The sequence below is a fragment of the Vanessa atalanta genome, chromosome 8 (genome assembly GCF_905147765.1).
Source record: "Vanessa atalanta chromosome 8, ilVanAtal1.2, whole genome shotgun sequence".
Taxonomy (NCBI): Eukaryota; Metazoa; Arthropoda; class Insecta; order Lepidoptera; family Nymphalidae; genus Vanessa; species Vanessa atalanta.
The window spans coordinates 11,141,297-11,153,454 of NC_061878.1; the positions used below are offsets into that span (position 1 = coordinate 11,141,297).

A 12,158-nucleotide genomic window follows, 5' to 3' on the forward strand; every position below is an offset into this window, starting at 1 on the left:
GATACACGTAGACGAAAAAAAACCAGATATTTTAAATTCATTAATCTTCGTTATTATGAATGTCAGGTCATGAAATTATTCTAAACGGCAGTAACCGACATTTGGTGTAATACACTAAAGAATATGAATATATAATTTAATATTCCATTTAATAAAAATTCACAGTTAAACGGAGGAGATCGCCATCTTGCGGTTCCCGCCTATCTGCACAGTATAGAGACAGTCACGCATCACGTTAGTTATAAATTTTCAATAATTAAATAAAGTTTTAAATAACAAATGAACTCAGCTGCTGCTAGGTGGTCACAAACTCCTATATATATTGCTATAATCATTATTCCTTACATTGTGAATGGTTTTTTCAATTATCAAAAATATTTTAATCTACTTATACGATGATTCCCTAATATACCATGTCTATTAATTTTTTGTGAGGCTTAAATTATTAATTGCCAAAATTTAAACTATAAAAGTTGTTCTACATTAATTTGTACATCTATATTATATTAGGGATGTTGCGGATGCAAATTTTTTCACATCCGCTGATGCGAATGCGGATGCGGATTTAATGTTTTTGGTTTATTAGCATTTAGCATTAGCAGCCTGTAAATTTTCCCACTGCTGGGCTAAAGGCCTCCTCTCCCTTTGAGGAGAAGGTTTGGAGCATATTCTACCACGCTGCTCCAATGCGGGTTGGCGGAATACACATGTGGCAGAATTTCGTTGAAATTAGACACATGCAGGTTTTCTCACGATGTTTTCCTTCACCGCCGAGCACGAGATGAATTATAAACACAAATTAAGCACATGAAAATTCAGTGGTGCCTGCCTGGGTTTGAACCCGAAATCATCGGCCATCTCGGCTCTCACTGGGCCATCTCGGCTCTTTTTATTGGTTTATGTTTTTATTAATTACTAGCTGAAATTAAAAATTGGAGCATTATACTTAATAAAAAGCAAGCCGCTTTCTCGGGGTCTGTTACGCAGAGATTCGTAAGTTCCGCACTACGGAACAATTGTTCCTTGGAACACTGCCTGGTGGTGTCACCAAAAATCTGCAAACTATTTTTGATAGATAAATAGTTTTAATTCACTTGTTGCAAATAAATTAGAAATCTTCCTCAACACACAATGCTAGCTGTTAATAATAAACATATAGGTAATTCTTAATTTACGGTAAACAAATATACACAATACCAACGAAACTTTCCTCCTATTGGTCAATGAGCACGCGCTGATCACCGGCGCCAAGGATTTTTTTCTTGTAGCAAATTGTACGACATCCGTATCCGCCTGCAACTCCGCATCGACTATTGCGGACGTGTCTAAATAAATTCCGCATTTGCGGATGCAGATACGAATATTCGCAACATCCCTAATCTATATCATTAGGTGAGTATATATAGATGAGTATTGATTTTATTTCTATAACTGCATTACGTATAGGTTTAAGACACGACAGGAACCGTAGCTTATCTGAAGACCGAGAAAGTGAACAACGAAGTACATCCAGTTCTCCGAATAAATTTTTTACTAGAAGTTTATCGTCTAAGCGTAAGCCTTATTATATCTGAGATCGACTAGATTTTTCTATATAACTGGTATAGTTTTTTTTTTAAGTAGGTTATGGCTTCAGCAATTAAAGTAGGCAAGTTTTTGCCCATAGTCAAACGATTTTTGTCAATGTGACCCCATGGGATGCAAGATTATGTCCATAGTTCAGTTGTATGTACCATCTCTCTAGGGTTGATATATACATCTAATCTTATATTATAAATGCGAAAGTAACTCTGTCTGTCAGTGGCTCTAACGGCCAAACCAAAACCGAATTCAATAAAATTTTGTATGAAGCAAGCTTGAACTCCAAGTTTCTTGGGAATGCGTGTAAAGAAAGATTTAATGTTTTAGTTTCCTTTTGTCGATTCCAATTATAATAATAATTATCTCCCCTAATTCATATTTATTTAATAGATTTTTAAATAAACAGAACCTTCATCGAATGATAGTGCACCACAATCACCCGAAAGAGGCTCAGATGTCCCAAGTAAGTGTAAAGTATTAAAATATTAGGTACCTATAGTTTAGTTTAGTACCATTTTAATAAGTCTATACTTAAAGTTATTTTTTTAAGTGTATCAATTTCACCAATTATTTTTTTGTCATGTACGTAGGCGGACTGGCAAATGGGGTGCCCGTAGACATGAGTACTGTAAGAAATATTATTTATTCCTTATCTTACCAATGCGCTACCAATCATAGAAACTAAAATGTTATGGCCCTTGTGCCTGTAGTTACACTGGCTCACTCACCCTTCAAACTGGAACACAACAATAGAAAGCATTGCTGTTTGGCGGTTGAATACACAATTGGGTGGTCCTGACCCAGGCGGGCTTGTATTAAGCTCTGCCACGAAGCTTTTTATATATACTAAGACATATTCCTAACAACTTATAATAATAAATAATAATCTCATTTTACATTATATTATTTCCACACAGGTCGAACAGCAAGGAAATCTTCGAATATATGTAAAGACGTCAAAGAAAATTTTGCAACTTCATCTAATAATAGTCGAGTGGACAGTATGTATAATACCTCAATATCGCTTAATTTTGAACATATTAAGTACAAATAGTGATTAAAATTTTATTATTAAAATATAAAAATTGAAAAAAATACACTAAATTTATATTTACCTATTATGTTCCTATAATTTATACCAAAAAAAAAACAAACATTATATTACAATATATTAATTTTATCAACCTTTTCGCACTTTCTAAGCCGATCAATAAAGTTCCTGCCCTTTGCAGGAACTTTATTGATTATTATTATTACTATTCTCAGGCTGATGCCGATAAACCTAGTAAAAGTTCGAATGATAACAAAAAGGAAAGAAAGAACTTCTTTCCTTTCTGGTCCCGGTTATTAATAGATGTTTGAGCAAATTATATTTTTCAAATTTTGGTGCTATAAGATGAAAATAATCCATTTATTTATTGATATAGTATATCTGTGCAAATATGTTTGTTAGTGGATTTAATTTGTCCCGCACTAAATTATCGAAAAAATCCGACTAATAAAATTGTTCAAATTATTTTGTTAGGGGCCTTCACCCGTTTGCTGGCCTTGGTCCCCGTATCTTTAAGTCTGGTCCTATAATTTAAAACTAGATATATTTCAACCAAAAGAAAAGACAATTAAACAAAATTTGACATCGAATCTACGTGATGTAATTGGTCTGACCTGACGGTCAATGACCTCGAATAGATAAACCTATGGTGAGATGATTATCTTTACTCTCTTTTTCGATTGAAATTAGCTAATGGTATATAACTCTCCCGTACTAGATTGTCTAGTAATAATATGATTTGATTTGAACATTGCGTATATTGGTCATACTTATTTGTAAAATTGTAACAATGCAGAAACGAAACCTACTTCTGGTTACGGAAAACCATTAATGACTTCGATCCATAAAAAGTTAACTCTACGACAAGAAATCTACTCAAGAACATCTTTGGGTATACATATATATTTTTTATTTTACTTAACAATATTATTGGGATTCTAGTGTATATGACAGTAACTTGGTGGTAGGGCTTAGTGCAAACCATCTGCGTAGGTACCACCCACTTCTCAGATATTCTACCGCCAAGCAACAATACTGAGTATTGTTGTTTTCCGATTTAAAGGGTGAGTGAGCCAGTATAACTACAGGCACAACATAACATCATAGTTCCCAAGGTTGGTGGGGCATTGGCGATGTAAGGAATGGTTAATATTTCTTACAGCACCATTGTCTAAGGGCGGTGGTGACCACTTACCATCAGGTGGCCCATATGTTCGTCCGCCAACAAACCAAAAAAAAAGTAACATCATCCAATAAACACCGAAATTTAGATTTTTTTAACATTGTACTAAGTGTCGACGAAGGCAATATGGCCGTCCAGTAATGTAAGAAGCTCCCTGTATCTCTATGGCGTATCAATATAGCGGCGTTGCGATCCCCAAAACATCATGAACGCGCGATACCGCGATCCATTGGGTCTGAGATGTTAAGGTTCTGTTATAACAAGGCCCGCCAACCTTACGAACTGGACCACAAATTAGAGTAACTGGCGAAATGGGGTGATAAACCACGGTGGGCTAACCAATCAAATATTTATTCAAAAGTAATTATCATTCATTATATTTATAACTTTTAAAGCAGCGAGCGACAAATCACCGTCTCGTCTCGCTAGATCCCGACCACCTACACCGAGCAAAGGTATGATAATACAAGATCTGTCATATTTTATTTTTTAAATTTATTGTGATGATGAAATGAAGGAGGTAACAATTCAGTTATGTGTATACCTACATCATTTAGGTGAACAGGTGTTAGAAAAAAAAAGTGATAGTGTTTAAGTAAATTAGTGATGGGACCAAAGTCAGACTTGAGCCCCTAACGAGTTCCCAAACGATATAGGTACACACAAAAGTAGTAGTTCAGTTTTTGTTGTTGCTTGGAAGTCGCATTAGGTAGAATTTTCTATCACATGAAATGTCGCCTATCATTCTGTTGCATACCTATGAGAAATTATCAACAACAAAAAAATAAAAGTAACCAATCCTTTTATGTAGTAAGATAAAAATAAAACTTAAATTATTTATGAATGGAAAAGTTTTAAAGGAATAATTATTTTAATAAGTTATATGTGATAATGTTACGTACTGAATCTTTAACATAAACGCAATCTAAGAGCGCCTCGACTACTCACAAATTTGTTTGCTATGTAGATCACTATCAGTAAATAATTAAATTTGATATTTTAAGCAGAAAACAAAAACACCCCGAACGCAGCTGCTTCAATTACACGTGATACGTGTCAACAAAGAGCGTGTTAGTAATTGATTTCTTTAAGTATTTTAATATAAAAACACTAAATTTTAAGGCATTAATAATGTTTATATGTTTAATTATTCTTAACAACGCATTTGCATTGGTAGAAAGAACTGTGACTTAATTTGTAAGTCATAATAAGATTACTATTTGTCTCATTATAATTTGCCAAAGATCAAAAATAATTTAAATTTTAGCAAAGGAGTTGGAGAAAAATTAGTTCTCCAACTCCTTTGCTACAACTACTTACAAATTGATGTTTTGTTTATGTTCATCTTCTGTTTAGCGTAATGTAATAATTTTATTTAGAAGGCATTAAATGGTCTCAATTTTACTACTTTCATAAAAAAGTTAGAATTATGAAAAATATCAAACACCGACCTTTTTATTTCAGTAAACATTCAAATCATAGACATTTTGACGAGTATATTGTACCATTTACTTTTTTGGAAGCTCCATCACATCGTCGCCTGGCTCTCGTATTTGCAATGACAGTTAATGATAACAATAATCGCAGTTGGTAATTTGTTTTGGACAGCTATTAATACTGTATCCGGAAGTAGGGAAAAAGTCCCTATTATTTCTACTACTTCCAGCTTGAGATCCGATCCAAACTGCTCGAATACGAAAACGATGCCTCTAACCAAACGTAAGAATGTCCTAATATAAGTATCTACGACTTAGAGATACATTTTATTTTGGTAGTAGATATGATAGCTAAGTAGAATTAAATTAATACATTTCATATCTTATGATATTTCATAAAATTGGATAATTTATTCATAATTCTTTATTGATTTTCTGATGGTCTAGACTGCAATATCACCTAACCATAATAGGCCTAAATTAATTTGAGATAGTCACAAAAAAGCTTTACCAAAGATGGTCCTTCGAGCCGGAAATATAAATTTTGGATATAAAATTTTTATTTAATCAATTTCTATGTTTGCAGCCATTAAGCAAATAATAATGCAACAGAGGATTAGCTCAAGTTCGAAAAGACAATCTTTGGACACAAAAGATGATGGTAATAAATATATAAATTCATCTTAATACCTTAAATTTTATCCTAATGTGCAATGAAATTCGTTTGACATCCCTAACTAATGTAATTGTACTAGGCTTTCTCATTTGGCAAATTGAAAACATAAAGTTATTTAGTTTATAAATTATTGGTATTGTCCATAATATAATAGAAATACCTATTAATATGGACTCAATGGACTAGTATAGGTCCCAAGGCCCTGGGTTAAAATATCGGGTCGGGTCAGTAAGAAGTTACGAGGCTACCCAGCGTAAGCAAACCAGAGTTGGAAGTTAGATGGCAATCTGTTATTAAATTTTGTGCGTGAGGGGAAAATTTACGCACACACTCGTGCATTAATCGATTTGGTAGTCGGGTTGGGTAGTCTCTGTTGTCGAAATCGGTTAGGCATCAAAATGTGTATATTATTATTATGTACGCTTATTCAGTAACATTAATTTTTAGACGCGTCTTCGTCAAAGAGGCAATTTAGCAAAAGTCGACTACCAGTTGTTAAAAAACGTAGTTCATCAAGGGAAAATATTAAAAATATTGAAGGTAAATGACTTATAATCATTTAAAAAAATAACTATAAGACTACGTCTTTGAAGACTACGCTAAAAGTTCCTATTATTATTCAGGACAATATTTTCGATCGTTTATTTTAAAATTAAATCAGATATCTTGTCTCTTTGTCTAATTCCGATTGCATCTGTTTTGTTAAAGTAATTTTATCTATCTTTCTTCTTCTATCTTTATATTTCTAGCTGTTATAAAATCAACATCTTCATCTCGTGATAGTTTAAATGCAAGAGCTAAGGTATCCTCAACTAGCAGAGATGTTAAGGCATCACCAATAAATGGAAAAAAAAGTAAGTTTCATTTTCCTATACTCATAGGAAATAATATTTTAAGTGCTTTCATTTGTTTTTCTTAATCCATATCTAAATTCTTGCAAGTTTCAAAAGTGAAACTGTCTTTAAATCAAATAAATAGTTGGTTCTAATTTTTTATACATATACATATGCACTTATATCTAATATCTTAAACTTGTTCGTTTCATTTTCAGCTACAAATCAAAGTAGTAAAAGTTTTAAGCCACAGTTAGAAGACATCAAAAGTTCATTATTATTACTTCATAAAACGAAATCTCAAGAAAACAATGGTACCTCATAAATTTGTTATTTCTGATATGTGATTTTCATTGATTTGGTCATATTTGATTTAATTATTAAAATTATTTTCTATTATTTTAGTGAAATATGGGCTGAGTCCACATTCTCACGATTTCGGAAGGGTTACTGAATATTGGCTTGATTTAAAAATCAAACAAATGATAAAGAATGAAGGGCCTCAGTCCCGTTTTCACACAAGGTAATAGAAAGAAGCCATTTCATAACATTGATACATATAAGAGTTATTGTTGCTTCAACAGAAATTGATAAAATGTTTTTGTCAAAGTTACAACCAATGAGAGGCAAACAAAGAAATGAGGAATTATTAGAAGTAATAAAGAAGTATAAGACTAAAAAGTATTGGAATGATTCAAGTACGCACTAAAAATTATATAAAATAAAAAAATAACAGATATATGATATATATGTAATTTTTTTAATAATAATTTTGGAATTAATTACAGAATTTGAAAAAATAGAGGGACTGAATTGGATATCATGGAAATAAACATATCTATTGTAAATCAATATATTTATGTTCTAAACTTAAAAAGTGACAATGATATTACTGCGGACTCTGGAAATTACCAATCACACTTTGTATAAATAAAAAAATTGAAAAGCATGTTTAGTTTTCTTTTGAACCTGAGCCTTTTCCATCTTTTTCTTTTTGATCTTTGTCATCTTTTTCATCTTTGTCCTTTTTGATGGTGGACATAGCATTTCGTATGGCTTCACTCTGTGGGTCAACTCCAGGAAGGTTCTCTAATACACTTTGCAGAAATGCTGGATCATTCATTACTTCTGCATATTCTTCAGACACATCCATGCTCTCTTCAGTCTGAGGTGCTTCTTGTTGCATGCTCATTTGCATAGCAAGAGCAATCTGTTCTTCTTCAGACAATTCCATAGCTTCTCGTCCGAGAGGCATAGCCATAGCTCTTTCTACTCCGGGATTTGGAGCTTCAGCAGTTTTGCCCTCTTCACCCTCTACATTCGCCTGTTGACGTCGAGACTCTTCTTCTTGGCGTTGCCTTTGCTCTTCCATGGACACTCTTAGAGCAAGAGCAAGTTCTGGGTCTTCGTTGGGATCAACGCCAAATTCGAAGGGTGACAAACCAGAACCTGATGGTCCTGCACCATCCCCACCAATAACAGCACTAGAGATCAAAGCCTCTGAGAGAACAACACAGCCACCAGCAGGTACAGAAACTAAATGACTTCCACCGGATGTATTATCTTTGCCATTCAGAGTATTTACAAAGGAAGTCAACAGAGGATTATTATCAGAATCCTCACCAAAAGAGATGACGTCACAGTTGACTTTTTCTTTCTTTAGGCGTTTAGCTAACTTGACGAGTTCCTTCTCATCAGTGTTTATTGGTGATCCAACGAAAACTACAATACGCATTTTATGATTTTTTCCTTGACGGTGTTTAAGTGCTAAATGGGCAATCCTTATGCCCGTCAAAATATTTATATCACCGTTAGGCTGAACACGGTGAAGCTTTGATAATATTCGACCAACATCGCTTGTTAATGTGGCTAGAACTTCCACATTTGCTAAAGTCAGTAATCCAACATTATTTTCTGGATTTGATCTTGTTTTGGAGTGACATACCAAATTAACAGCATCTTGTTGAGCTTGTAATCTTGTAGGAAGAAAATCGCCATTTCTCATATAATCACTGTTGTCCACACAAATCATAGTACTTTCCAATACCATTTTGATATTATTTTTATGATGTAAATAATATTTTTTGAAATATCACTATCACGAAGAATGAAATCTGCTAAATAATTATTGGAACAGATAACTATAAAAAAATTAACATTAATTTGTTAGTTGCCAGTTAAAATATTATAAATAAATATTATTTTTCATGTATTCATTATTTTTATAAATAATGACAAAAAAATTATCCTTAGAAATACTACAAAATTATTTAAATAATTATGAAAATTTTCTAAATCATTAAAGAATTTTTATTTAAATATTATGACGTCTATAGACAAAGGGTCTATTTGTCAATTGTCATAATCACATCTGTGGACTGCGGAGTGAAATTCTGAATTAAATTTTTTCCACGATAATTCGGCTTACACCCGAATAACGATGGCTTTCGGTGATTATCCTAAAGAATATAATCCTGCCGTTCATGGGCCCTATGATCCGGCCCGGTATTATGGAAAGCGTAAGTATATTTAAATTCAATAATAATCTTGGCGTTCATAATGTCGATTATGTAATTTTGTCTTGTTTTCAGCTGATACTCCTTTCGGACAACTTAAGTTGAATGAAATTGGATCATGGTTTGGTCGTAGGAGCAAGACTCCTTCAGCATTTATGGGAGCTTGCAGTAGAGGTATTTATCGTATAATTTTTATATACTGATAATTTCAAGGTTATAAAATTTATTTTACAATATAATGAAAATTGGTGTAATTATTATTAAACGTGTTCTGTTTAAGCTTGGTGGAGGTGGCAGCATAAGTATGTTCAACCCAAGAAAGTTGGTATTGCTCCATTTTTCCAGCTGCTAGTTGGATCAATGACTTTCTTCTATGCTATCAACTACGGCAAAATGAGTAAGCTATATTTTATAAAAAAATATACTATCTAAGACAACATTTCATTAGATGAAGAAAAATAAAAATAATTATTTTAATACTAAATACCTATTTCAATTTAAAGATTATATTATTAAATTTATTGTGCTATGTATCTAAAGGAAGTCTCCAATATACTAGCAAACTATCCTTTTTATGTGGGCAATTTCCATATTTTGGCTGAAGTACTTGCCACAAACTGCTTGCAGCTGACTCAATGAACAATTATGAAATTTAACTTAAGTAAAGACAGTATCTTTGGTATATGGAATCTTTGCTGTCATATTTAAATAACCATAACCTTTAAAAAAAATTGCTCTAACTAAAACATGTCTTAATAATATTTGTTTATAATATAATTACTTTTTTTTTCAGAGCACCACAGGAACTACAAGTACCACTAAACTATGAAACAACCATATTATGTCATGCAATATTTGTTATATTTATGTTTAAAGTATGTGCATGAAGCAAATCTAGGATGCATTAATTAAAAACAATAAAATTAGATTCAAACTATGTTTTCTTTGAAACCTAAATAGCATCATATTCTTTACTATGTCAAGACTTAACACTAAAATAAAGAATTTCATCATATATTTTTTTGTTATTGAAATATAATTGTGTTATTTTTAATAAGAATAAGTATACCTGGTAAAAAATCAAGAACCAAAAATTTTAGTGACCATTCAATACTCTTGAACTTCACTTGTACTTTCAACATATAAATGAGCTAATAAATGTCTGAAAACTGACAAAACCTTTTGTCGTTGTTGCTATGATGTTGTCACTGATGCCTCAACTGTCTAAGACATTTACAACGACTAGTATCAACATATAAGTAGTTCTTGCATTCATTCCAAAAAACAAAAAGCTATCTTATCTTGATAACAATAAAATTTTAATTGTGTTTGTTAATAAAATTGACACTAGCTGTTAATTATAATTTTATTTACATTCAAAGATGAAATCATGATTAACTTGTTATACAGAGTATAAAAGTATTCATTTAATATATAGGTGACACTATATCTTTTAACTATACATTCTCAACTATTTCAATTAAATATTGTAAATAAAAGAGGCCCATTATTTAACCCTCTTTATTTAAGATAAAATTTTATTTGGCTTACAACCTATCTAGTAAAAAGTAAATAAAAATATATTTATAACTATTTGAAGAATTAAATAAAACAAGGGTATGTCTAAAAAATATTTACTTAATTTTATTATTAATTTATGCTATCATAAATGCGTACAACACTCATGCATACACCCACAGAATCATGTCTTATGCAATAATTTATTATTCACTTGGACTTCCTCTGCTGATTTACACACCCAAATGAGGTATCACATGTCCAAAACTGTTTATTACTCTGAAACACAAATATAAAGAACAACAATATAATAACTAATTACGATCAGATAAATTAACCACATATAAAAACTAATTTTAAAAAAATTAACTATTTTTCATACCTACACATAAATTGAATCAATTTTAATCTATAATGGGATAATTTTTGATATAAAATTGTAAAAATTGCAAATCCATTATCAAGTAGAAACACATCCCACTTCTGAATGAAGGGTTCCTAATGCAAAGTTTTAATATACAATTAAATAGGCTATAACTTCTTACCTATCAATTGAATTGTCCTACTACAAATCAGATCTACCCATGTACTGAGGTTTAAGTTCCTCTATTCTTTTAATAAAATCAGTTTTTTCGATACATCCATCGCAGACCTCATCCCAATCATTTAAAATTTTTTTTAGGTCCCTAACTTTGAGTTTTTTAAGATCGACGTTGTTCAAGTCAATTTGCTTATCAAATCTAAGGTCACAAATTTGAGCATCTTTTTTTCTCAATTTTTCACAGATTTTATCGGAAGGCATGGACCAACTGAGAGGTTTCGAGAGTTCGCCGAGTATACCGGTCGCCGATTCTTCTAGTCCTCCTAAATAGTAACAAAACCGATTCTCCTTGTTCTTTGAACCCTTACAAAATTTCTTGAACTCAGCTTCAATACGTTTTGGTTCACTTTTAACGTCATCTGATAACGTGGCTGCAAATTTATCAATAGTTTTCACACAGACTTCGCATTCGCCTTCTTTTAATGCTAAAACTGTTTGTAGAACTGCTACCAAAAATAATAAATAAAATACACTGAATTTATTCATTTTAAATAGATTTTGAGTAAGCAAAATATTTAATACAACTTTTACAAAATGCAAAGCAGCAAAATAGTAGAATTAAACTGATCTGATGTGCCAGAAGACTCGTCCATTCATTTAAAGACGTTGACAGCTTTACTTGGCGACATAGGATTGGTGCACGTTGTCGTGTTGAGAATAAGTTTCATTTCATGCATACCAAATTAGATTTTTACAAACTTGAAAATGGTATTTTCTTACAAGAGTTAAATTATTATTTGTGTACAGAATTAAATGTTAATAT

The 12,158-nt window shown here is 31.9% G+C and overlaps 4 protein-coding genes across 4 annotated transcripts; 2 read left to right on the plus strand and 2 right to left on the minus strand.

Moving 5' to 3' along the window:
* The first annotated feature begins 59 nt into the window (after positions 1-59).
* LOC125065930 lies at positions 60-7,709 on the plus strand. The gene is made up of 15 exons (XM_047673789.1): positions 60-66; positions 166-234; positions 1,447-1,554; positions 1,988-2,044; positions 2,499-2,582; positions 3,429-3,524; positions 4,214-4,270; positions 4,820-4,885; positions 5,424-5,534; positions 5,838-5,912; positions 6,375-6,467; positions 6,677-6,781; positions 6,979-7,074; positions 7,345-7,458; positions 7,549-7,709. The coding sequence occupies exons 1-15, from the start codon at positions 60-62 to the stop codon at positions 7,590-7,592; spliced, it is 1,182 nt and encodes a 393-aa protein (XP_047529745.1). The 3' UTR covers positions 7,593-7,709.
* On the minus strand, positions 7,598-8,885 carry LOC125066030 (26S proteasome non-ATPase regulatory subunit 4). The gene has a single exon (XM_047673917.1). The coding sequence runs from the start codon at positions 8,808-8,810 to the stop codon at positions 7,713-7,715; it is 1,098 nt and encodes a 365-aa protein (XP_047529873.1). The 5' UTR covers positions 8,811-8,885; the 3' UTR covers positions 7,598-7,712.
* A 234-nt stretch (positions 8,886-9,119) lies between these two features.
* On the plus strand, positions 9,120-10,213 carry LOC125066032 (putative ATP synthase subunit f, mitochondrial). Its single transcript, XM_047673919.1, has 4 exons — positions 9,120-9,279; positions 9,352-9,450; positions 9,557-9,673; positions 10,070-10,213. The coding sequence occupies exons 1-4, from the start codon at positions 9,201-9,203 to the stop codon at positions 10,096-10,098; spliced, it is 324 nt and encodes a 107-aa protein (XP_047529875.1). The 5' UTR covers positions 9,120-9,200; the 3' UTR covers positions 10,099-10,213.
* Positions 10,214-10,896: 683 nt separating this feature from the next.
* LOC125066031 (mesencephalic astrocyte-derived neurotrophic factor homolog) lies at positions 10,897-12,009 on the minus strand. The gene is made up of 2 exons (XM_047673918.1): positions 11,340-12,009; positions 10,897-11,073 (listed from the first exon to the last, which is right to left on the minus strand). The coding sequence occupies exon 1, from the start codon at positions 11,879-11,881 to the stop codon at positions 11,360-11,362; it is 522 nt and encodes a 173-aa protein (XP_047529874.1). The 5' UTR covers positions 11,882-12,009; the 3' UTR covers positions 10,897-11,073; positions 11,340-11,359.
* Between the last annotated feature and the right edge of the window lie 149 nt (positions 12,010-12,158).

What these genes read in the sequence shown, in the direction of transcription:
- LOC125065930 (XM_047673789.1), top strand. An exon ending in ACCACCTACACCGAGCAAAG is followed by an intron (nt 4,271 to 4,819) that starts GTATGATAATAC and finishes TGATATTTTAAG; the next exon opens with CAGAAAACAAAAACACCCCG. An exon ending in TTTGGACACAAAAGATGATG is followed by an intron (nt 5,913 to 6,374) that starts GTAATAAATATA and finishes ATTAATTTTTAG; the next exon opens with ACGCGTCTTCGTCAAAGAGG.
- LOC125066031 (XM_047673918.1), bottom strand. Translation starts at nt 11,881, where the DNA reads ATGAATAAATTCAGTGTATTTTATTTATTATTTTTGGTAGCAGTTCTA.
- LOC125066032 (XM_047673919.1), top strand. Translation starts at nt 9,201, where the DNA reads ATGGCTTTCGGTGATTATCCTAAAGAATATAATCCTGCCGTTCATGGG. An exon ending in TATGGGAGCTTGCAGTAGAG is followed by an intron (nt 9,451 to 9,556) that starts GTATTTATCGTA and finishes GTTCTGTTTAAG; the next exon opens with CTTGGTGGAGGTGGCAGCAT. An exon ending in TATCAACTACGGCAAAATGA is followed by an intron (nt 9,674 to 10,069) that starts GTAAGCTATATT and finishes TTTTTTTTTCAG; the next exon opens with AGCACCACAGGAACTACAAG.
- LOC125066030 (XM_047673917.1), bottom strand. Translation starts at nt 8,810, where the DNA reads ATGGTATTGGAAAGTACTATGATTTGTGTGGACAACAGTGATTATATG.